General features: G+C 38.9%; 1 protein-coding gene across 1 annotated transcript in view; it reads right to left on the reverse strand.

Moving 5' to 3' along the window:
• RGS7BP (regulator of G protein signaling 7 binding protein) overlaps positions 1–27,041 on the reverse strand; it is a 102,125-nt gene that overhangs the window by 37,560 nt on the left and 37,524 nt on the right. The window contains exon 3 of the mRNA XM_080679143.1: positions 1,390–1,520. Within this exon, the coding sequence (XP_080535269.1) occupies positions 1,390–1,520 (131 nt within the window). The remainder of the gene's footprint in view (positions 1–1,389; positions 1,521–27,041) is intronic.

The raw sequence follows: 27,041 nt of genomic DNA on the forward strand, positions 1-27,041 counted from the left end.
TTCTATCTCTGAATTTAAATAATAGACAAGTATTTCATTCTATGTACCCTCTATTCTCCTGAGTTCAAGCACAAAATGTTTGCATTCGGAAGGTTCCCAATAAATTACTGTTTGGTGAATTAGTGAAGAAAATATGGGTTTACTCCTCCAGTAATGGAACTTTTGGCTTCCTCCCAGCATTCACTCCATTCCACCCTCTCACATCATGTAAGAGCCACTGGTTGGGTGGGGTTGATCCTCTGCTAGTTCCAGGAATGGGCCTGGATTGCCTAAACCAGTCCACATAATTCCATCCCTCTGGCAACAGTGATTTGTTCAAGTGTAGACCCATGATCTGACCTGCTCCAATCAGAATGAAGCTTAGGATGTTTGCTAGTCTGTAGTAGGGAGATGTTCTGACTTTTTATGGATCTTGTGATGTGCAGATGTTATTACTCGAACTGTCGCAATCAGTTTGCTAATGTGGGGGAAGGCAGCCTGAAGGTAAAGCCAGGAGAAGACAGAACATCACTGAGAATGGGAGTCGGCAGTCTGGTCAAACCATGCTGAAGCCACTACCACTGCTGGAGGCTTCAGTCATTTCAGCCAATAGACTCCTTTTATAGTTTAAGCCTGGTAATGAGATTTTCTATAACTAATATGCCTCCCTATTGTTGAGTTTCTCCTATTTTTAAATCTTTGGGATACAATATGTAATTTGTCTTCTTGCAACCTAATTCATTTAGGGAAATACATAGCAGCAATCTTGGATAGCATTTACTAGCCTAGTAAGATCAATATATATTTTTGATGCCTATGTCAATTCTAACCAAAGTCATGCTCACAAGTGGTAAAATAATAAATTGAGAACTGTTTCTATCACAATTTCTGCTCAAGGCGATCAGTGTTCTTAGGCATTTAGAATTGATATTGATTTCTTTTATTAATTTACTAGAGGCCCGATGCACTAAGATTCATGCAAGAATGGGCCTTCCTTCCCCTAGCTGCTGGCACTGCCTTTGCTCTGGCCCAGAGCCAACTTTCCACCTTCCCACACTGCCCAGAGGCCCAGAGCGGCTGGGGTGGTGTGGAACACCTGCATTGTTGCCATGGTGATGACACAAGCGTCCCGCCCCCCGGCTGCTCAGTGCCTGTGTATGCAAATTAACCCACCATCTTTGTTGGGTTAATTTGCATACTCACTCCTGATGGGCTGGTGGGCGTCACGAAGGTACAGTCAATTTGCATCTTTCTCTTTTATTACTGTAGATATCAAATATTTCCTGAACATTTACATCCTTTCTAATTGTGTGTAGATAGACATACAGTGCATGCAGGTACTTTGCAAAAAAAAATGAGCTTCTGCTTAATATTCCTCAGGGTTTATGGCAATATATTAAATGTAGCTACCTTTTCGATGAAACTGAAGAGACCCCAGCAGACATACGGATTTTAGCATCTCTGTTGTGTACATTTCTAAGCAGCACTGCAGCTGGATATAAAGCCGACAGATTTCTGGATGGATCTCACCACCTTCCGGGCTGCAACACAATGAAAGAGAAAAGCTGTGAACATTCTCAGGATTTCACTCATCAGCCATTCGCCTTAGCTCTGAGAGGAAAAGGTGCTGAATAATGCTTCCTTAAATCTTTGAGTCTCAAATTTAGGACTTCCTGCTTTCAAACCAATGACCAATATCATAGTTCTTATGTAAGTGTCTTTATGACTAACAGCTCTTAATTTTTTCCCCCCTTCAGCAGCAGATTTCTGCTGGGAGCTGAAAATCATAAATGTTTTAAGTAATTGAAAATATCAGATATTTTCAACTTAAGTATTGGAACAAATTCCAAAATATATTTAAACCATAAGAATATCCTGGCTTGCAAGAAGAGATTAAAACCTCTTATTTTCAGAGAGACAAATGAAGAGCTAGTCAATTGCCAGTGGTGAGATTGTTCTTTAATATTAAGACCCTAGCATAATATGATTAGAGATACAAATTATTTTTATCAAAGTCTTTTGTTTCTGTCTAAAGGATGTTCCTTTATTGTTTGCTATGGTTAATTTGTGAGAGGCCAAAAGTTTTTAATGAAAAAAGAAAATTTTTATGAAAAAAGAGAAAAGTAATAAAATTCTAATAATTATGCTTAACAATCTAGTGCTAACTAAACACTGAACTTATGTTTTAAAATTTATTCTACAGTCCTTGAGCCTTTCTCTATTAACTACGATAAAAATATAAATGTGAATATGATAGCCCTAGCTGGTTTGGCTCAGTGGATAGAGCATTGGCCTGTGGATATCGATACTCTATCCACTGGGGACGTGCAGGAGGCAGCCAATCAATGATTCTCTCTCATCATTGATGTTTCTATCTCTCTCTCCCTCTCCCTTCCCCTCTGAAATCAATAAAAATATATTTAAAAAAATAAATGTGAATATGATAAAACATGAGTGATCACTTTTATTTTTTGATTAAGAAAAGAGGAGTTAGTTGTTAATAAAACTCTTTTTTACTTAAATCCTCACCCAAGGATATTTTCTCCATTGAATTTCTGAGAGAGTGGAAATGGGGGTGAGGAGTAGGAGAAAGAGAGTGAGAGAAGGGAGAGAGAGAAATATCGATGTGAGAGAGACACATCCATTGCTTGCTTCCCGCAAGCACCTGACTAGGCTGGAGTGAACCTGCAACCCACGTGGTGCCCTAGACCAGAATTGAAACCGAGACCCTTTGGTGCTCAGGCCAACCAGGGCAAAACTCTTTCTTTTATATGCAAGTAAATTAGCATGTGTTGAATAAAGCAAACTTAAACAAAAGGGATAAAGTTTAGAGATAGATCTGAAATGAAAGAAGCTTACAAGTGAACTCTGTCCATTGTCCTAATGTGTTATTTTTATTTCTATCCTCATTCATTTAAAATGCATTGAAATCTGATGAAATAATGCAGTGTTTGGATTTGAATCCTTTGGAAAGTGGGTCAGTGGCAAAATGTCTGGGGTAATTATTAGGAGAACAATTGATGCTTCAATTTTTAAATTCTGGATGTAAAAGGAATTTGTATTTACGCAGCACTTTACAATGACAGTTTCCATTTTCAATACCTATTTAGTGGATGAGCCAGAGTGTGTCTAACTTGGTGGCTTACATAACACAAGAAAATGCAACATTCTTTGCTTCAGTGCCAGTGAGGTGCACAGTCACCCTGTGTCTTTCCTGTGTCAGAAAGAACGAAGCGTCTCAAAAGAGCTTATATGCAAAATGTGGCTTTATCAGAAAAATAAAAGACCACATTACTCTCTCATTGGTGTCTCAGGGGTCTAGCCCTAGGCCAACATTAGAATCAAGCATATCTCTGGTAAAAGTTTCCAGATTTTCTTTCAGAGTCTCCCACCCTCAGGCTGGACCTCCATACTCCTCCACCACACACACAAGGCCGCATTATTTCATACCATCTGAGCCTTTCAAAATGTCTCTGTCTGTGGCCCATCCCCGCATGGCCCCGCTAGACTCTGAAGGGATAATGGGCATTACTAGTTGGTGTAATCAAAAGTCATGCTGTATGTTACCTGCTAATACATTGACTTCGATAGGAAAATGTGAAGATAGTGTCTCATCCCTAAGGCAGGTTAGAGGGAAAATATTTTAAGGCAGGCGGTTCGTTTCTGTGCTGCTTCATCGTCCCAATCTTGGCTGCCTATTTTCACCTACGCATAACATTGGCCCTGGTGGCTCATATGCAGATTAAAAAAAACACCTATAATAAATCTGTTGTATGTATTGTACATTTGATGAGTGGGACAATTAGCAAGGACAGTATCATTCCAAGCCATGGAGTATTCTTATTTTCAAAGATATAAAATATGTGCGTAGTGGCTTAGTTCCAAAAATATGCAAACCTCGTATATAGATGACATTTAAAGTAATTTAAAGAAATGACTAGAGTTAATATTCTAGTCATAAAGTTCAGAGCCAGTATGTTTTATTATTTTGTAGCTAAACAGAGAGAGATAAAGCAATGTATTAAGTGCTTCCAAAAAAGGCAAATAGAAATGGAGATTAAAATGCCTAATTCATAACATTTCCTTGGGTGCCATCTCCCTAATGCCTCTGTAGCCAATGGTGATTCCAGGAACTGTGGAACCATTTCACCCTTTGTAACTGTTATGGGAAGGAACTAAATAGGTGCCATTGGAAGTGGAATCTGCCCAACTAAAATTAATTGCTGCTAAAGTTGCATTACACATTTCCTAGTTAAAACCGTAATACATATACTCGTGGATTATCCTTTGAGATCTTGGAAAAATTGAAGTATAGAGAAAGAGAGGAACTAGTTAAAGAGCTGTGGGAACGTTATCTTTCATGTCAGTGATTCATGATCCCTTGACCGGATTACATTAGCCTCGAGACTTATATGTTTTATTTCTCCCACTTTAGAGCACTTAGTTGTATTACTAATTACTAAAGGTTCATTAAAAGGCAAATTGTCAAATGGGTTATACTATGTTTAATGTTATAAGCAGTGAACAGAAATGCGGTTTTGAGAAGCATTAAGATCATTTAGGCTATTTTCATAACAAATGAGCAAGAGTCAGAGTATGGGGAATGGAGGAAAAGCCAAGAAAACAGCAATTTGAAAGGTTGAAACTTCCCAGGGATAAATGGTAAAGCCTAAGGAAACATTTACATTAATATAAAATTGTACCCGGCCAGTGTTGCTCAGTGGATGAGCATCGACCCTTGAACCAGGAGGTCACGGTTGGATTCCGGTCAAGGGCACATGCCTGGGTTGTGGGCCCTATCCCCAGGAGGGGGTATGCAGGAGCCAGTCAATCAATGATTCTCTCATCATTGATGTTTCTATCTTTCTCTCCCTCCCTTCCTCACTTTGAAATCATATCCTATCTAATAAAAGAGAAACATGCAAATTGACCGTACCTCTGCCCCGCCCACAAACCACGCCCACCAGCCAATCAGGAGTGAATATGCAAATTAACCCAACCAAGATGGCGGTTAATTTGCATATCCAGGTGCAGAGCGAAGACTGAAGACAGCGTAGAAGGAAGCCAAGCACTGCAGAAGGGAGCGAAGCTGTGGAAAAGCAAGCAGGCGGGGCGGGGGAGAAGGGAGGGAAGCAGACCGCCACAGGAAGCCCTATTGCAGGAATCTTCCTGCAACGGGCCTCTAGTTTTTTAAATAATGATTTAAAAAGAAAATGGCAGCAACTTAACTCAGAGCTAACTTTACCACATATCACTTACACTCAGTCTACAATGATTCATTCTTCTTAAAGTTTTAGGTCTATGAGACATTCCTGAGGTGACTGATACTCATTCAGTTCAGACAAAAGAAATGTTATCAGTTAGTGACTAGGTTGTGATTATATTATTTTCTTATGAGCATAAGTCAAAAGCTAAACTGACCATTTTGATTATGTTGAAAGCCTCAGTAGTAATAGGAAAATACCCTAGAAATGAACATCAACAGTAGTTCAGTGATTTAGACCTCAAGTTGAATGCAAAAACATTTAAAATAACTGCCAAATAATGTATCTTTCAAATAACTCCTTAAGGATGAGAATTAGGATTTAATGTCTTTAATTAGCCAACTTAAGAAACCTGAACTGATATAGTAACGGGTACATGTGTATGGATATCGCCTTAATTATCCCTTGATGATAGAAACACTTTCTATTGTGGATATTCTTATTTTGTAATTCAAAAAAGACTGACCAAGTCAACTATCAGTGATGATGTGCAGCAACAGAGACTCTCATGCATTGTTGGTGGGGGTTAAAATGGTACAATTCCTTTGAAAATAGTTCTGGAAGTTTTTTTTTTTTTTAAATATATATATTTTATTGATTTTTTACAGAGACGAAGAGAGAGGGATAGAGAGTTAGAAACATCGATGAGAGAGAAACATCGATCAGCTGCCTCCTGCACACCCCCTACTGGGGATGTGCCCACAACCAAGGTACATGCCCCTGACTGGAATCGAACCTGGGACCCTTCAGTCCGTAGGCCGACGCTCTATCCACTGAGCCAAACTGGTTAGGGCTGGAAGTTTCTTATAAAACTAAACATACTCCTATCCTATGACCTGGCAATTCAGGTAATTACCCAAGAGAAATGAAAACATTCACAAAAAGATCTCTATAGGAGTATTCACAGTAGTTTTATTTAGAATAACCCCAAACTGGAAATAGGCAGGTGTCTGTCAAGAGGAAAGTGAAATCAGTATATTTCCATAATCGAGTAATACTGAAGAATTAAAAGGAATAAACTCCTGACACACGAAACAGCACAGATGCATCCCAAGGACATGATCTTCAGTGAGAAAAATCCCTTAACACAGAAGAGTAAATAAATTATAACACCATTTATACGAAGTTGTAGAACAGATAAAACTAATTAATAGCGACAAATGTTAGAATAGTGATGGGAAGGGGCATGAGGGGAGGGAACTTTCTGGGCTGAGGGTAGATAGAGGTTTGAGATACACGGGTGTACACATTTGGCAAAACTTATTGAATGGTACACTTAAGCTTTGTGTATTTGATTATAAGAAAAATGTACCTAAAAAGAGAACCGTAAGCAAGTATTGACCTCTAGTTAATAATATGCATGCTGAACTGTTCAGGAGTAAAGTTTACTGATGTCTGCCACTTCAGAAACATAATGTGAATTTCCGGTTGGATAGAGGAATGAAAAGACAGGTAGATACGTGGTAAAGCAAGCGTGATGAAATGTTAATTGTAGAATCTAGGTGATGGGTATTTTCTTGATGTCCAAGGATTTTCATTTCCCCAACTAATTTCATGGCATAAATTGAACAAAACAACTGAGAAGCTTTCTGGCGAGTGAGGTCAAGTTTAGGAGAGAACACACTGGGGATTTCAGTTACAAAATGCCTTGGCCCTGTGTCTGCTTTTTTGCCGAATTTGTCAGACTTTGGTGTTCTGAGCAGCTACTAAAAGCTTTTTGAAAACCAGCAACATGTTTGTTGTTTTGAAAGTCTGTCCCTAATGTAATGGTTTATATATTTAGTTGAAGGCAGCAAAACATAATAAAAGGAAAATGGGTTCTGGAGTCAGAAAACTTAGCGCTAAATATAGACCTGGCTGGTTAGAATTGTGATCTTAGAAAAGCCACTTTAACTTCTCTAGGACTCAGTTTCCCGAGCTGTGAAGTAGGAATAACAACTATTCGGGCTAAAGTACCTCCAGGTTGTTGCAAGGATCAAACAGGACCATGTGTGGGAAAACGAGTACAAACTGTGAAGTACTGTCAGAGGTTGGCTGCAATCCATCTTAACTCATGAAAGTTGTGTTTACTTAGCCTCATGCTTGCGTAGAGTCTCTAGTTTTAAAATTATCTGCTATCTTATTACATGTTTTATGCGCTTACTGCTCCCACATAAGAACTTTGGTTAAATAAACATGCCATTAGGCTGAGGAAAATAGGTGTGACCCCAATGACAAGAATCAGCATTTCACAAATGTTAGTAAACATGTGGGGTTTGTTGTTATAGCAGAGATGGAAACCAGAACTCCTGTTGCAGCCAATGTAACCAAGTTTGTCATTTTCCAATCAGTCCTGTTGTTGGCTATTGAGCCAAATGGTAAGGAAAGATTCAGGAAGCCAAATGGGATGAGGGAAGGGATCATACCCTTTGCTTTATTTTTCTGAGCAAATAGCCAGGGAGGAAAGGGATTTAATGGTTTACTCAAGGATTTTTATCTCCAGGTTATCTCTTCTAATACCGCCTGTGGTTTCTTCCCAGATGGATTCCACTTAACCCTAATTCTGTGCCAAATTTAAGGACAGCCTCAGAATCTAGCCTTCAAGGTTTCCTTGAAGTAGACACTCAGGTAGTCAGTCCCTGAGGGTATAGAACCCATGGAGATTCAGAGGTCAAACAGGGCACATATGTGTGTGGACACATGACCCAGTTATTATTTTAGGTTTCAGATTCACTCTTACAGGCAATTATAGGATCTATTGGAGTTCATAAACCTAGAAATATGCCAGATACCTACTAAATAACTATACTATTTTATACCAAAATAAGCAGTGCAATAAAAAGAGAAGCCTAGTCAATGAGGAGAAATGAAAAGAAGACGTTTTCCTCCCTATGTCTCCATTTTTCTCATAATCTTCTTCTAGTGAGTTTTTTTAAATGAAAGTTGTGTTTTAGGCGGAGACCTGTATTTTCTTCATAGAGAGTCATAGCAAGTTTGGAATTCCCAGGATCACTGGAGAAATAATTGCAGCGAATCCCCTCACTTCTCAGCACCTCCTTTCATGGGAACATATGGCTCTGTGATGTCCTCACCACTGAACACCAGTGGGGATCAAACTGCCCTGGAGCTATTCGAGTTGAGTCGGAAAGGAAAGGATTTTCACAGGAAGGAGAAACTCAAGTGCAACTGGATTACCTTTTGGTTGCTCCTTGAGCACCTTTATGCAAAGCAACCAGGTTCAAGGGGCCAGCACAGTTCATGGTTTAGGGCCATATTATTTATGGCCCTCATTTCCCTGTTACTTTTGTTTTGTCCTCTAACAGGATCTCTGACATGACCTCTGACATTTTCCCCTGACCCCGTGGGAGAGAGTTGATAAATAATGGGTAGCATTACCAACCAGCTTATTTATTTTCCATTTAAAGAGTAAAAACTATATTTAAACAGATTTTAAACACTTTAAAAAAATCAATAGCCATCAGTTTCCTGACATTATGATACTTATAATGAAATAAGACTAAAAATACGACTATTGAATTGTAAATCATCTTACTTATCTTAGAAGTTACTGATTAAGGCATTGCTGGAGAGAATTGGGACTGGGTGGTGACTTGGTTGGCGATTCTGAGACTTTCTGGGAATTTCTCAAGGCATCAGAGGATGACAGAGTTAATAGGCTGCACATCATGAATTCTTTTTCGTCATACTTGAATCTCATGCCTATCGATCAGTAGGAAATGAACCTTTGTATATAAGGCCCTATCTTTTCAATCTCCAAAATAAAATAGCTTTTTTACTCTGTCTTAGACTCTTCCCTCATCTTTCTATCCTTTGAGCTTGAGGGTTTCTTGGCCCTTCCATTTTTTGTTTGTTTTTTAATCCTCATCTGAGGATATTTTTTTCCATCGATTTTTAGAGAGTGAAAGGAGACAGGGAGAGAGAGACAGAGAAAGGGAAGAGAAACATCGATGTGAGAGAGACCTATGAATTAGTTGCCTCCCATATGCGCCCCAACCTGGCCAGGGACAGAACCTGCAACCCAGTGCCCTTGACCTGGAATTGAACCAGAGACCCTTTAGGGTGCGGGCCGATGCTCTAACTACTTAGCACACCGGCCAGTGCATTGGCTCTTCTTCCATTTTTTTCTCCCTCTGATTCTCTCAGTGGTTTTCTCTTTATGATCTACTGTTTGGGGTCATATGGAGTCTGCAAACAGCTCGTTAGGTCCTGGTTACAGGGGTTGGGGTTCTCACAGCTGGCAGACAGAGGCCTGTGGCTGAGAGAGTCTGAGTCTTGAATTCTTGAATCTCTGCTAGAATGACAATTGGCACATTAGGTTACATGGGTAGAACACAGCTCTTTCCCACTGACTATAGCTAGGATCAGTCTGTGCTTAAATATGTATGTGTATGTGTATGTGTGTGTGAGTGTGTATTTATTTTACAGAAACATATAACTATCTGTTTCCAATTTTATTCTGGAAAATGTTGTTTTTTTTGCATCTAAAATCAAGATTTTCAATTGCGGATGCTTATTATTTGTACCTGATGTCAATGATCTTTAACAGTCAATTATTCAATTATCATGTGATACACTGCAAAGAATTCAACTCATTTATTTTCATTATATTCAAAGTCTGGGTCATTAATTGCAGCATGCAGTTCATTCCTGATTTTATCCACTGGGATTTTAGGCCTCAATATATTGAACTATTAGTTTAGCTAAATGGTATTTAGCCCTTCATTCTTAATTATGTCATTAAGTCAGGTGTTGCTGTATTTCTCTTTATCTGAAGCTGCAGGCTTCATCAATATTGCTGAAACAATGCCAGTTTTAAAACAACCCAAGAGAGCTGGGCAAATTGAATTTATTCAATTAATACAAAAGAGAGTTTTTGATTAAAAAAAAAGAAATCTCCTCATCTCCTTTAACTATACCAGCACAAAATGCCAGTTAATACTTTAAAAATGAATTGTGACATGTGAACTGTATTGGTATAGAATAACTAATTGGCAAACCCATCATAGTTGCAATGCCAATCACCTCCTCTTACATGTGAGACTGTTTACAGCGGTGACAAAAGACCAGGATAGTCCAAAATATGGCCAACACAGGCCTGAAATTCTATTTTTTAGACTCAAAGAAGTATTTAGGCAGAAAGGCTCTTTGGGCAGGATTTAAGGTTAGGGCAGACAATGGCCTCTGTTTATCATACTAATAGCAACAGCAAACATAGAGCTTCAGTGCCTCCAGGTTAGCCCTCTGGCTCATTCTTTAGTTTATAAGGAGGATTTAGAAAAGAGTTAGAACTTTTTTTTTCAGCATTTTGCAGTTTACTGTTTCAACTTCAGACTTCTACCCAACACTAGAGGCTCTTTAACTATTATATCTAACTAGAGGCCCAGTGCATGAAATTCGTGCACAGGGGGAGTGGAGTCCCTCAGCCAGGCCTGCACCCTTTCCAATCCGGGACCCCTCGGGGGATGTCTGACTGCCAGTTGAGGCCCGATCCCTGCAGCAGTCGGACATCCCTCTCGCAATCCGGGACTGCTGGCTCCTAACCACTTGCCTGCCTGCCTGCCTGCCTGATAGCCCCTAACCACTCTGCCTGTCTGCCTGATCACCCCTAACTGCCTCTGCCTGCTGGCCTGATACCCCTAACTGCTCCCCTGCCGACCTGATCACCCTTGCTCCCCTGCAGGCCTGATCGCCCCTAACCACCTCTGCCTGACTGCCTGATCTTGCCCCTAACTGCTCCCCCACTGGCCTGATCGTGTCCCTAACTGCTTGCTCCCCTGTGACGGCCTGATCTCCCCTAACAGCCTCTGACTCGGCCCCCACCATTGTGACTTTGTCTGGAAGGATGTCGGATGTCCAGACGACGTCCGGTTGATCCGGTCTAATTAGCATATTACCCTTTTATTAGTATAGATAGGATTCTGTGGTATTATTCTGCCTTTTTATTGGCATGCAATGAAAATCTTTATTTTTTTTTGCATAACTGAAAGGATGACACTTCATGCCAATATGGAAATGCACATTTCTAGACAGATGTAAGAGCTATTTTCTACAAAAAGGCAAAAGCCTTATGCAAACAGAACAAACCAGTGTCTATGTACAAAAATATCGTATTCCACCAGGAGCTTTTCCCACAGGACTATAAATTCCTCAAAGCCAGCAGGTTTATCTTGTTTATCTATAACTTGCAACACTTAGCAGATTGTCTAGTACAGTGGTCGGAAAACTCATTAGTCAACAGAGCCAAATATCAACAGTACAACGATTGAAATTTCTTTTGAGAGCCAAATTTTTTAAACTTAAACTTTTTCTAACACCACTTCTTCAAAATAGACTCGCCCAGGCCATGGTATTTTGTGGAAGAGCCACACTCAAGGGGCCAAAGAGCCGCATGTGGCTTGCGAGCCGCAGTTTGCTGACCACGGGTCTAGTACACAGTAGGTATTCAATTAATTGGTTCTCAGGGTGACTTTAAAGAGTAGTGCCTATGAGTTGTGAGGAGTTGGAAGGTCGGAGTTACATTTCACCATCACAGCTAGGTTTCTTAAGAGTTTCTTTTCTTGCAGCCCTCTTTTGTAAATGGATTCTTTACATAATGCATATTAACAGACATTTTATTCAGAAAAGTAAAAAGAGAAAAGATGACACACAAATACCAGAAGTATCCATTATTAAGCTTTTGGTACATTTCTTTACAGATTAATATCCTCAAGAGCAGGACCTTTTGTTCATTGTTTCTTTTCCCCAAGCACTTAGCACAGTCACAGTGTCTGACTCGCTGAAGGCTCTCAATCCATGGTTGTGGAAATGAATCAAACTGAACATTCAAGGCTGACCATGTGGCACATGCACTCTTCTCAAAGGGGCCAGGCTGGTAATTTCAGCAACTGTGAATCTGACCACAGGAGGAAGAGCCCACTTCCCTGCAGTTGTTCAAATTTTCTCTAAGAAGGAATAAATATTAACATAAAGATCACCCCACAACCTCCACAGCGAAGCCCAAGTGGTCCAGTGTCAAACAGTTTGGGTTTATTATTTCCTGATTTCATGACTTATAATGTGTGACCTTGGTCAGATCTCTTAACCACTAAGTGCCTCAAATAATGAACTAAAATAAGAATAGCTGCTCCATTGGCATTATGAAAAGATTTAAGTGAAATAATATATAGGAGCTATATGGTCATAACCAGCACTAATGAATGGCAAAGTGCTCCAGGGAGGCAATTGTGTATATGATGTCTAGACATCCTTCTATCTTTGTCACAGGCTTTCTTCTTACTTAATTACTAATTCACATCCACATAGTATTTACTGTGATTTCCTGCTGTCCACAGGGTGAATTTGGAAAAGAAAGAGAAGAAAGTGTTACTTTTCCTGGGACCCTTTTGTAAGAGTTCATTGAAATTCCCAAGATTACCCCATGGTGTTTTGATGATAACATGTTGTAAAGTCTCCTTTAAGACAAATTAATTTTTCTCCACAGTGATAGAAAACTTGCAGTCTTTTATTCCTTCCTTGGTGTGGTATCATTTTACTGCCATCAAGTTTTCAAGTGAATGGCTCCACCATGGAGAGCTGCATCTAATTTCTTCTTTCTTTGATAATGAAGTATAATGCACCATTAGGTGAAACGGAATGACAGGACTCTGTGCCTCTGCCAATTATTCGCTCAAGAGCAGAAACAGCTCTTCCAGGCAGACGGACATCTGGGCAGGAGGAGATAATGATGAACACACGTTTAGGTCAGTCTCTCCCATAGAAACATTCCTTTTGATTTTCAAACTAGCATAAATTATGTAAGATCATTAGTCCTTTGCTAAGGGGAAAAAAAGATTAATGAACTTACTGACAAAGGGCTTGAGGGTAGAAACCTGCTTTATTATTTCTTGGCATTTGACTCAGCAGTAGCCAAATGCAATATAACAAACGTTTGCTGAGAGTTTACTATGTGCCAGACACCAGGCTAAGTAAGCACTTACATCTCATTTAATTCTCACAACGAGTCCATGAAGTCATTACTGTCTTTATCCTTAATTTACAGATGGAAGGAAATGAGGCTTAAGAGAGGTTATGGAGCTTCCTCAATCACACAAATAGTAAACGGAATGATAAGACTCAAACCTACATATATGCTTTCAACTGCTACATGAAGTTGCCACAATGTGCTCAGGAATGTTCATATGTTTGTTCATGCATCCAGTGCACAGATATTGAGAGTATACTTTCTGTAAAATATTGTGCCAGGAATTACATAAAAATGTCCTACTTTTTCTTTATTGAGCCCTTAAATTATTGTGGCTTAAAAATCAGCCCTACTCTTAGTTCCTTCATTTTTTTATTTGTAGGTGTACAGTATTTTCTGCCTAACTCGGGGAAACACCTATAACAAGGGGAGCATAAGCATATGGAGGCACACCAGGCTAGCACAGGCTGGTGTATGTAGAGGAACGGGGGGTGGAAATTGCTGGCGACCCTTCATCTAAGCAGAGCAATGAGAATGGGAAAGGGCATGGTAAGGATTGGATACAGAATCCCCTTTCTAGCTCTCTGTCCCTCTCTCTGCATGCCCAACAATAAGTGCACTGAGGGGAAGGGGGAAGGTGGCATTGATGCTGTTCGTGGGACATTATTATTCTGTCTTTGCCCAAGAAGAGGCCAAAGCATCCAGGATGCAATGCAGAGGACTTTTTTACCACTTTACTAGGAATGGGAGAGTTCCCTGCACAAATGAAGAAACAAACACTATAAATTATTTGCAAAGCGTTTCAGAAGTGAGTAGTACAGGGGTGGGCAAAAGTAGGTTTACAGTTGTTTGTATGGAAAATAATACAGTAATTAATAAATAACAGTACAAGACTAAACTCTTTTTCACATACTCACAACTGTAAGCCTACTTACGCCCACCCCTGTATTAATGCAAAAAATGACATTGTTGGTGGCTAATGGCTCTGTTGGATATAAAGCATAAGAATTTTTACATGTTAGACAGGTAGGCTTCAAACTTTGTATACCATGCATCCCCATCATCAATAAAATAAACATGCAGCACTCCTTAGTTGCAACCTGTATTTGTTGGTAACTTTTTCCATATACAATGATACTAATGCATTGAGTATATTAGAATGTACAAAAAGAGGAATTAGAAAAGGAGACTCTGAAATACAAAGTTATAGTATTTTCTTTCAGATCGCCTTGCACGCATCACTCTGAAGCACACAGGCTTAGGCTGGAGGTTCTCAAACTTTAATGTGCATTCGAGTCACTTGAAAGGCATGTTAAACCACAATGCCGCGCCGCGTCCCCAGAGTTTCTAATTCAGTGGGTCTGGGCTGGGGCCTGATCATCTGATTTCTGATAAGTTTCCAGCAGATCCAGGAACCATACTTTGAGAAGCTGTGGGTGAGCCTATTATAGACATACCCCTCAGGGAAGGCATCTAGCACCCCAAGAAAAGAAGCAATGATGTTGGCACGCCAGTGGTAAGGCTGATCTTTAAAGCAGATGACCCTATGGAGTGTCCCCACATCACAACACAAGACCACAGAGCTCATTCCATTAAGCAAAAGAGTAGCTTCAGTAAACATCCAAGCACATTCCAGGCACATGGAGAAAAGAATGTTTTCAGATGACATTCAGGATACACATTAGGGAACTCTTAGTAAACAGATTCCAACTCACACCTTAGCTCAACTTAGGCAGATGGAAGAGACCACAGGAGGATCCAGGACAGCAGTGACATGGCATCCCCGTGTCAGGCACCCCCAGGAGCCAAGCATTGCTTGGCAGATTCTTCTGAGAGGCCTCCTGGAGGGTGTGCGTTCAAGTTGCAAATCCTATTTGGTTCTCACTCCAGGTTTTACTGGGCAGGGTTTCATCCTCATTTTTTAAACGTCTTGTTTTAAAAGTTTTGCTTCATTTTGGCCTCCTTTTATCTCCTGTCCTTGAACTCATTGCAACACTCAAACATGATCTGACATCTCATTGCAAATCAAAGGAAACACAGCAACACCTACTTTACAAATGAGTACAGGCATTAACAAACAGCCCCACATAGAGAGACGACTGGAAAGTGGCACAGTCCCTGGCAAGGGCAAGGCCAAGGGCAAGGGCAAGGAACTCAGAGGCTCTCTGCCTTCTGCTCTGAACAAGTCATCTAAGAAGTGCTCGTTGGGAAGCAAGTGGGAAAGACAAAAATGCACAAAGGCACATTCCAGCTCACGCTGCTAAAATCCCAGAGATCCATAGGAGATACTCAGTCTGCTTGAAGGATGTAAGATTGCCGCATCACTGGAGCCTGCGGTCTCAGAGACAAACTATAAAGACAGCTTCAGTCTGTCCTTGTTAAAGGTAAAGGTCCTGGCTGTGCTCTCGGGACCTGCTGCAGAGAGTGCTCACACCAGGGGCAGAAGTCATCACTCAGCAGACTGTAACAGGAAAACTGGAAGAGTTGATCCAGGCAGGAAATGGAAAAATAATAGAAAGACGCCTGGCTGGGCAGTAAGACAGAGGGAAGGGGCCAATGAGGGACAAGCCTGTTTGGGTATGCGTGGGAACTTAAGCACATTTCACTGGTGGGAGGTTACACTGCTGGTTGCTAATGTGTCCGTGAAACACAAAGACAGCCCATTCTTTCTCAAGGATTTAGGTAGACAGGAAATAATTTGTATTTAACTTTTACACAACCATTTCTCTCTCTCTCTCTCTCGGTTTTGTTTTTGTTTTAAACCGTGCAGTTGCACATTTTAAACAACCTCATTCATTTCCTAAGTGGACTACTTACTTAACTACTGTGTGCTTACGTTACATTTCAAAACATGAATGTGTGATGTCTCCAAGAGGTAGGCACAGAAACCCATTTCCATCTTCTATGAATTATGAAATGCAGTTTCCACTGCAATTTAAACATGTCGTCTAATTAAAGATACAAATCTTGAAATGTTTTTCTTCTCTCACCACTCTATTTTACACACACACACTTTTTTTTTTTTTTTTTTTTTTTTAGGTCAGCACACAGTGTTCTACCAGAAAGGAATAATGTCAAATAACAATAATAGCAGGAATAAAGAAAAATAATCACCCAGTCTACATGGAGCCAGAAAAAAAGACTTAGAAAACAGAGTAAGAAGCTTTAGGGCAATTTTCCCAAACATCAAGCAATATTACATTTGTTTGTTTTTTGAAAACGATAAAATAGTATGACAATATTAAAATAATTTTTAGATGAAAAGTAAGTTACCCCCAAATCCTACTTTTTAATATTTCTAAATTAACTTTTGTGACATATTTTCCAAACTTTGATCATCTGGATATTTATTTTCATCCAACTGAAATTATTGTAGGCCAATTTTGTGTTCTTCCTCTTCTTTTCTAACTTATCCCTTTATCATAGACATTTTCCCATTTTAAATAATTTCAGCATAGTAATGAGAAAAAAAACAAACAGGGAACTCACAGAAAAGAAAATATGAAAGGATAATAAATACATAAATAAATAAGCACCCGACCTCATTAGTAATCAAGGACATGCATATTTAAATCAGTGAAATACAACATTTCATACCCACTAGATTAGAAAAATAAAAGTCTGAAAATACCAAGTGTTTAAAAGGAGCTGGAGCAATGTGCCAATGGGAAGGTCTATTGATGCGACCATTGGAGAACAATTTGAAGCATCAAGTCCAATGGAAGTTGTTCCTATTCAACCAGCATCAATTCTGCGCTGTGTCTGTCCACTAGAGCAGCACTGTTCCACAGCGCTCCTTGTGGTGACAGAAATAGTCTTCAGTGCAGAGCAGAATGGTAGCCAATAGCTGCCTGTAGCTTTTGAGCATTTGAAATAGGCTAATGTGACTGAAAAAATTTTAATTTCAATTCTGTAAATGTAAATGTCTCTGCCTTTAGCAACATGTAAGTATACCAATTTTACCACATAATTATCAGGGCCGATGTAATCATGTTTGACATTTTGCTAATATACAATGTGTAAAATACTATATATTATTTTACCATATGGTTTTTCAACTATCAACAGAATTGCCTTTTCTTCATAAGCTTTGTCACTTTTCAGCTAAAGTCTTTGCTATAAATCCAAGGCAATATTTTTTTTCTGACAATAGTTACTAACCAATTTTATAGACTCCTTAATTTCTTTCTAATTTGTATCTCCTAGAACTTTAGTATAATTTTTCCATTTTGTTTTTCAATAAGCATTAAAATATTTCTGCATTTTTACTTACAGTTTCTCATTTAAAGGTTAAAACAACTTTAGTTAAGATTAACAGGTACAGCCCAGCCAGTGTGGATCAGTGGTTGAGCACTGACCTATGAATCAGGGGGTCACTGTTTGATTCCCAGTCAGGGCACATGCCTGGGTTGTGGGCTCGATCCCCCATTAGGGGGCATACAGGAGGCAGCTGATCAATGATTCTCTCTCATCATTGATGTTTCTATCTCTCCTTCTAAGCTTCCTCTCTGAAATCACTAAAAATATATTTTTAAAAATGATTAACAGGTACAAGTACGGAAAAACTAAACTACTATTAAAACAAGAGAAATATGCAAATAGTGAATTACATTGAGTAAAACAGGCAAATGTGCATAAAGTATGAAGAACTCATTTGGTTCATAAGGAAACAGTCAGCTAAGAGATGGAGGCAACTTTATTGCTCATTTACCTAGTTGGCTCATCTACTGTTATCTGCTACACATTTTATTCCATTGTCATCTGGCTTCTATTTTTGCTGTGGAGAAACCTGCTTTCAGTTTCATTGTAGTTCCTCTGTGGGCAATGCCTTTGCTCTCTGGCAGTTTTTAAGATCTTCCTTTTTCCTTGGTAAGCTGTGTCATCATTGTATTCTCTCTATTTTTCCTTTCTGAAACTCTTATTAGAAATATGTTGGATGTTCTCATTCTAGCTTCTTCTCCATGTGTTTTACGATTTAAGCTTGAAATCGCCTATTCAACAGGACTTTGTAGATTCCTGAGAAGTATTGCTTTTGGACTCCAGTGGCAGTGAAAAGCATAGGTATTATTTCTTAGGAGGTCGAGTCAAGCAAACATCCTAGTCATCTTCTTGTGCTGGAGGTAGATTTTCCCCAGACTACCTTTGACGAAACATGTAGCCCTCTGAGTGTCGTGGTTTGTATCAGAATCCCAACAGGAAACAAATGAAAGATTCAAAAAGCATTTGTTTACATAGGGATTGATGACACATGGCAAGCAGGGACCATAAGGAATTTGAGACTGACCTCGTGGCACTGTCACACTTCTAGGCACTAAATGATGAGAGGAGAGAGAGTTGTATAGTGCAGGCCTCCCTGGGTAGAACAGTGACGGGTGGTTATGGGACACAGCCGGTTCAAAGGGACCTCATAAGGAGGGAGATAGAAGAATAAATACCTTGACCTCACCATTCCCCATCCCCACAAACTTTGGCCGGGGTTCCCAGTTGACTAAGCTCAACAGGAAGCTAGAGGACCAGGGAACCTGGTGATACAGGGTGGACAAAGACAAAGACCGGATCTGAGGGGCAAGGGTAGGCACGACTTTATGTGAGTATCTCTTTTCTACATCAGTTACTGGTATATATTTTTAAAAGTGTTTGTCGTATTTTATACAACTTCTCTGTCTTGTATGTTTTAGAGTTATCTAGCCCAGTGTATTGCCAGAAATAGAAGACACAAGACTCTCGGAGGTAGATATTAATCACATGTTAAAGATGAAGAAGCAGAGGTTGGGTCACATATATATTAAGTCTGGGATTGGAACACTGAGGCCAAAGTCCAGGCTTTTTCTGTTGCACTAAACATTGAATGCAGGCCTGCTGTGTGGATGCCTTTTTAAAAGGAAGGAAGGGCCCTGACTAGTTTGGCTCAGTGGATAAAGCGTCGGCCTGCAGACTGAGGGGTCCCGGGTTTGGTTCCGGTCAGGGGCACATGCCCAGTTGCGGGCTCAGTCCCCAGTGGGGGCCGTGCAGGAGGCAGCCAATCAGTGATTCTCTCTCATCATTGATGTTTCTATCTCTCTCTCCCTCTCCCTTCCTATCTGAAATCAATAAAAACATTTAAAAAAATAATAAAAATTTAAAAAAAATAAAAGGAAGGAAGGGAGGGAGGGAGAAGGAAGCGCCAAGATTAACTGTAAAGGCCCCCAAAAGAAAGATATGTAGGCTAAAAAATAAGAATACCAGAGTTACTAATATAGAACTAGCTTTTAAGTATTATAGGTTGCAGGTGTGAATTGACACTGACATTGATTCTTCCACAGAAGCCATTGTTATGGGAGGAAAAAGGTAAATCCTAATTATCTATTTTCCTTTGGACAATACAAATAAAAATGTCCTGATCTCAGGTTATCTGAGCATTTACAACTGTACCATGAGCATATGACTTTAAGACAGAATAAAAAACCTCCAAAGAGATAAATCGGTCAACAGACACCGTGGATGGAAAAAAAGCAACATTTAAAAGTCTAGAAAACACTCAATTTAAATTCAGACCCCATATGTAGAGCACAGAGAAGAAACTCTAATTCCAGATTATGTTAAATCAGGTCAAATAACTGCTTCACATGTAGAAAAAATTAAAAATGAAGATATATTAGGTATATGAGGTCAATTATATTCTAAAACTTTTGTTTTGCTAAAGTAAAGGAAAATTCTGCTTTATTGAGAAATAAGGACAAAAACAAAAACAAAAACAAAAAAGAAACCCGTAGAATGCAGTAACACACATCCTATTTGAAAGAGAAATAATCAAGAAAAGTTGCTGATAGAGTCTAAAAACTAGATACATTTTGGGAAGCTATTTAGAAAATATCATTGACTTTGGAAGAAATAATCAGAACTGGTAGATGATAAAGGAGTAAAAAAAATTAGAAAATTAAGAATTTTCCTAATGTGTACTTTTAAAACATTTTGGGAACTGTTGTTTAGGGGTAAACTTCTCTCGACTATTTCCCTTAGAACACACTACCACCATCTTGTGATCATCCAAAGGCCTACTGGATTGAGTGTAAGTGGTAATTCTTAAGTGAATATATAAGATTTAAAATCCACAAGTTTAGAATGAATGAGATTATATAAATAGTGTTTCGTAATCTGCCTTTAGAATAATGGTGCACTATAAATAATTTCCCATGTTAGTATACCTACAAAATTTCATTTTAAGAAAAATTTATCCACATATCCTTGTAAAACACATGAGTATTTCCTTAGCATAAATTGCTATGGAATTAAAGGTGGAAATATTTCTTACAGCTTTATTGAGGTATAATTGGCAATAATTATACACATTTAAAGTATACAATATGATGTTTTGATATTGTATACATTAGTGAAATGATTACTACTAATTAACATATATATCACCTCACATCATTACTATTTTTGTGCATATGGTAGAAATACTTAAGACCTACTCTCTTAGCTAATTTCAAGTATACAATACAGTATTATTAGCTACTAGAGGCCCAATGCACAAAATTTGTGCAAGAGTAGGCCTTCCTTCCCCCTGCTGCCGGCACTGGCTTCCCTGTGGCTTCCCTCGCAGCCCTGGCTTTGTCCGGAAGGATGTCCGGAAAGACGTCTGGTCTAATTAGCATATTATGCTTTTAGTATTATAGATTGTCATCATGCTGTTCATTAGATCTTCAGAACTTATTCATCCTATGTAACTTAAACTTTGTACCTTTGACCAATATCTCCCCATTTCCTTTACTCCCCAGCCCTTGGTAACTACCATTCTATGCTCTCCTTTATAAATTTGAATTTTTTTGGATTTCATATGTAAGTGAGATCATGCATTATTGTCTTTCTGTGCCTGGCATATTTTATTTAGCATAATATCCTCTGGATTCATCCATTGTTGATGAATCTCGCAAATGGCAAGACTTCTTTCTTTTTTAATGCTGAATAATATTCCATTTTATGTATACTAGAGGCCCGATGTACGAATTAATGCAAGAGTAGGCCTTCCTTCCCCCGGCTGCCAGCACCAGCTTCCCTCTGGCACCGGGGACCCAGGCTTCCCTCTGGCCACCGGCAGGCACCCAGGACCTGGGCTTCACTCTGGCCACTGGCAGGCACCCGGGTCTGGGCTTCCCTTGCAGCCTCAGCTTCATTTGGAAGGCTGTCTGGAAGGATGTCTGGTCTAATTAGCATATTACACTTTTATTATAATAGATACTAGAGGCCCAGTGCACAGATTCATGCACTGGTGGGGTCCCTTGGCCTGGCCTGCGCTCTCTCACGATCCGGGACCCCTCAGGAGATGTTGGACTGCTGGTTTCAGCTCAATCCCTGCAGGCCAGGCTGAGGGACCCCATTGGTGTACAAGTCCGTGCACCGGGCCTCTAGTGCCCATATAAGATCTTTGGTTAATCTCTTCCTGCCCTCCCCCATCCCCACTTCCCTCTGAGATTCATCAGTCTGTTTCATGTTTTCATGCCTGTGCATTGAGTGTCTGCCCCCTGGTGGTCAGTGGGCATCATAGCTACTGGCCGGTTGGCCAGTTGGCCAGTCGCTTAGGCTTTTATATGTATAGATACCACATTGTATTTATCCATTCATTCATTTGTAGACAGATTGTTTCCCTATCTTGGCTATTGTGAATAATGCCACAGTGAACATGGGAGTCCAGATATCTCTCGAAAATACCAATTTCATTTCTCTTGGATATATACCCAGAATTGGGATCGCTGAATCAAATGGTAGTTTAACTTTTAATTTTTTGAGAAATCTCCATACTGTTTCCTATAATGCTATACCAATTTACATCCCCATCAACAGTATATAAGAATCCTTTCCACGGCCTTGCCACCACTTATCTTTTGTCTTTTTATAATAGCCTTCCTAACTGGTGTGAAGTGACATCTCATGTGGTTTTGATTTGCATTTCCTTGACCACTAGTGATGCTGAGACATTTTTCAAAAGAGGGCATAAACATGGCCAACAGGTTTATGAGAAATGGAAATTTTTTAAGGGTTTTGATAGATGTTGTTAAAAAATCATCCATCAACTTTAAACTAATTTATGTCCTCTACCAGCCATTTCTGAAATAATAGTAAATTTCAGAACTTTTTAAAATCTTTGGCAATCTAATTGACATTTCTTTGATTACCAGCAAGCTAGAAAAATTTGCCATATATCTTCTGATCATTTTATTTCTTCTTTCATTATTTCAGATTGCATACCCTTTGCTTATTTTATTCATAAAGTCTTTCTTTTTATTAATTTTTAAATGTTTTTAAAGTGTGTTAACTTCTTTATGAAACATTTGTTGAAAATCTTTTTCTTTGTCCTTCAATTGCAACTAAGTAACTACAGAAATTAATTATACAATTAATAAATACAGAAAACATTCTTATTTAATGTTTTTTCAAATTTTCTCAATGGTCCCTAAGTATCTTTTTTATTTTTTTATTTTTAAAACCAGGAATCAATCAAGGCTCACACAAGGTTAAGTCTTTTTCCTTTTTTTTTTTTTTTAAATCTACAGAAGTCCCTTGCCTTTTCCCCCTAAGACATTGTCTTTTAAGAGACCAGATCAGTTGTCCAATAAAATGTTCCACGTTTCTGAACTGATCTGTTTTTATGTGGTATTATTTTATTTGAGTAAAGAAATTTAAAATTTTGAAGTCAAATGTATCAAATACTTTAAATTTTGGTCACTGGTTTTGGTATCATTTTTAGAAAGGCCTTTCCCAACTCAATTATATAAACATGTATCTCTGTTATTTTTCACTACTTTCATCACTTCAGGTTTTATACTTAAATCTGTAAGTAACCTTATTTTGGTAAAATATGTGAACAGATTTTTCAGTAGATTTCCCATGACATTTAAATTATTAGGTGATGATGTTAACCACCAACTTCATGTGTAATATTAACACGAATAAAGATTTATCTAATGCAACAATAAATCATACAGAAAATGTTATTTGAGTGTCATATATTCACTTTCTTTGTCAGGTTTTAGATATTGCATCAAATAGAAACTGCATCAAAGAGAGGGAAAGCTTATGTGTCAAATTATAGAATAGCCAGTATTCAATTTCATGCCAATAGTTTATTCTAGTTTATTATTTTCTCCCAAAAGATTCATGAGCATTCTTCAAAAACAGTGGAGTCTATCATTCTGATCATAGTTAATGATGATTTTAAGTATAGTTCATTAAAATGAAAATGAGAAGAGGAAACAGCCATCATCTTCAAACTCACTACTGACACAGAATGTAAATTGGAATAGATGTATCAAGGAAGAATCTCATCACAATATAAGCCACTCAATTCTTACTAAGACATTGATTGTAATATTTCCCACATCTTCATAATTAGGAGTGAGATTCTTTCTGACAGGATTTTCCTGATCATTATGTTATAATTTAGCTAACTTTAAAGGGGAATTAAATTACCTCTTTCTTATGAAACATCTGAATTCTGTTTACATGTTCTTAATATTAGATTTGGCCTACTGAAGGGCAGTAGCCAATAATGGAAAATGCTTAAGGTAGAAAGCTTTAAAATGTTTATAAATACCAACCGAGAAGCTGTGGCCTGTATAATCTCAAAAAGCCTGACTTTCAAAGCATCTGCTCACCAGAAAGCTAAAATAAAAAAGACAGACAATACCAAGCTTAGGTGAGAAGAATTTCTATATCTTGATACTGGGAGTGTAATTGGTACTATCCCTTTAAAAAAAACCTGTGTTTATACAGGGGTGAGCGAAAGTAAATAAGTAATAATACAAGAATAAACTTTGTTTTGTGTACTCACAACTGTAAACCTACTTTTGCCCCACCCTGTAGCTTTTACTTACTCATGCTGAATATTCACCTGTCCTATGAGCCAGCATTTTACTCCAAGATAATTGAAAACGTCTGTCCACCAAAAGATCATATATAAGAATATTTATATCAGCTTTACGCATAATAATCTAAAGTCAGAACCAACTTAAAGTAGTTCAATAGGAAAACAGATAAATTGCAGTATATTTTTAAAAATTGCTCCATGCATCACATGGATGAATCTCGGATATATTGTATCAATTCATTTTACATGAAGTTTAAAACTGGCAAAACTAATCTATGGTGATAGAAATTAGAATAGTGCTTATTTATCGCTTGAGGTGAGGTTGAGTGGGGAGAGGCATGAGGGAAGCTTTTGGGATACAGGAAATGTTCTACATCTTGATCTAGGTGGTTTTTACACAGGCGTGCACACATGTAGGGATTAAATGAACTGCATACTTAAGATCAGTGCACGAACCCACTGTGTTCTATGTGTGTTCTGCTTTATATGGGAAAAACATTCTATCCTTGATGGTTTTAACTATATGATAGCTAGAATAAATATATTCAAATTCCTTTATTGAATAAATATATTCAAATATATTCAAATAACTTTATAAACAGAACAGAGGCAGGTATGGGAGGGTCACAGGTGTGACCCTCCCATACCTGCCTCTGTTCTGTTTATAAAGTTATTTCAAAAATGTCTGCATTCACTTTCTTTATGTCTTATCTCCCAATCTTGCTTCAACCACTGTCCTCCTCCCTCCCTGGATAGTCCTCCCCAAGGCCTCTCACATTCCTGCTGTTCAATCTAAAGGACAATTTGCAGTTATCGTGTGACCTCTCTGCAGCGTTGGACACTCTTGACTTGTCTTTCCTCTTTGAAAGTGTCTCTTCTTTGTCTCTGCGATGCTCTGTCTTTCTCGGTTTTACCCCTGCCTCCCAGGGTGCTGCTGCTTGGTCTCCTGGGCTGGCTCCATTATCTTTCTCCTTACTGTTGGTTTCCTCAGGGTTCTGCCTGGCATTCTCATCTCACATTACTCACTCTCCCACCCATCTTATCCATTCCCGTTACTTCCATTAACACTTGTAACATTTACTTCCAGCCCAGACCACTTTACTGAAGTCCAGATCCACTTATATAAAAGCCTATTATGCATTTCCATTTTGATTTCCCAAAGGTACCCCAAATCAATATTATTATCCTGCCCCCAAATCTTCTCCCTTTGTATTCCCCACCTCAATGAATGGCACTCCCATTCACTCAGATGACCAAGCCAGAATTTTATGGGTTAGCCTGCTTTTCTTTCTTTCTTCCTTTCTTTCTTTCTTTCTTTCTTTCTTTCTTTCTTTCTTTCTTTCTTCCTTCCTTCCTTCCTTCCTTCCTTCCTTCCTTCCTTCCTTCCTTCCTTCCTTCCTTCCTTCCTCTCTTTCTCCCTTCCTTTCTTCAGTTGCAATTAACCCTTTTGATTCTAGCTTTTGAATTATGCTTAATTCCTTCTGCTGCTTTCCATTCTCATTACACTAACCAAATTCAGGTTAACATCACTGCCCAAATAAATTACCCAAACATCCTCCTAAGTTTTGACCCCTTCCAACACATCCTTCACAATAAAGCCAGAGTCAATTTTATTAAATGCAAATTTGATCATGTTATTGCTTTGTTTAAAACTCTTCAATGGCTCCCATTGTCCTCAGGATATAAGCCAACTTGCTTGATGTGGCCAACAACATGGCTCTTGATTATCCCTCCAGCCTAATCTCTCTCTTGTGCTTATTGATTTCCACACTACAGCCTTATATTAAACCCAATTTTAGTTCTAAAATGTGCCGTGATTTTTGGCAACCCAGGGCCTTTGCACATCTCTTCCCCTGGCTGTCACACTTTTCTCAACAACTTTGTCCTCTTCAACTCCTATACATCCTTAAAGTCCCACCTTAGATATCAATATCACTTTCTTTGGAAAATTCTCCCTAAAATCCCTAATTTGCATTAAGTACTATCCTGGTGAGATACCAGTGAACTCTCTACTTAACCCTAGAATGCCATGTCTCATACTGAATTATCATGACCTGCTTGCTTCTCTCTCTACCCCACTGCACTATCAGCTTGATGAGATGAAGGCAGGGCCTGTGCCTTACTCACTTTTGCTCAGTGCCTAGAACAGTGCCTGACATATTGACTCAGTAGTTGTTAAATGAAGAATAAGCCAACTGTTTCTAAAGTACAAAATAATAAACATCATTATTGTATTTATCTGTATAATTGTACTATTAACAGAGAGTAATGAATCAGGGATGTCTAAATCATCATCATCATATTTTTTTTTTTTGGCATTTCTGGCAAGGAAGCCCTATTAAAGAGTTCTTATTTTTTAATACTCAAAGTTTTCCTATTGTATAAAGATAGCATTTTTTTGCCACAGAAATAGAACTCAGGATTTCAGTTAGTGATTAAAGACCATGTCTTAAAGGCCTCTGCCCTTCCACTTTCTTTTTGCCCTCCAGGGAGAATTCAGGGGATACCCTGTGCAGCTGCCCCACACACCCTCCTCATGTGTCTGAGCACAGAGCCCCGGGGAACAACTACTCTGCCTGCTCCACTGATGTACCTCCTGCTGATCTCTCATTTTCTTTCATGACACTGCTGCCCTAGCCACAGGGGGTTGGTTAGAGAGAACACCAGACCTAAGCTGTATCATCATAGTACCCACCTGTTATCCCCAACTGATTACTCTAGAGATGGGAGCAAATCTGTTCCTTTTCTGGGATTTTTCTTTTTTCACTTTTTTCGCTAGGTAGAGAGAGCTGGTTTTGAGTGCCAGTGGGGATGAACTGTCACATAAATGATAGATAAATGCTCCTCCTGGTGTTTGAGTTCTGGATTTAGTTATTCCTGAAAGCTACCCCAAACCCGGTTATTCCCTCATCTGATTTCAGAACTTTTATAATAAGAGTTCTCTTTTCAGCTTAAGCTAGTCTGTGTTGGTTTCTGTCACTTGCAGCTAAAA

The sequence above is a fragment of the Plecotus auritus genome (genome assembly GCF_963455305.1).
Source record: "Plecotus auritus genome assembly, chromosome: 7".
NCBI lineage: Eukaryota > Metazoa > Chordata > Mammalia > Chiroptera > Vespertilionidae > Plecotus > Plecotus auritus.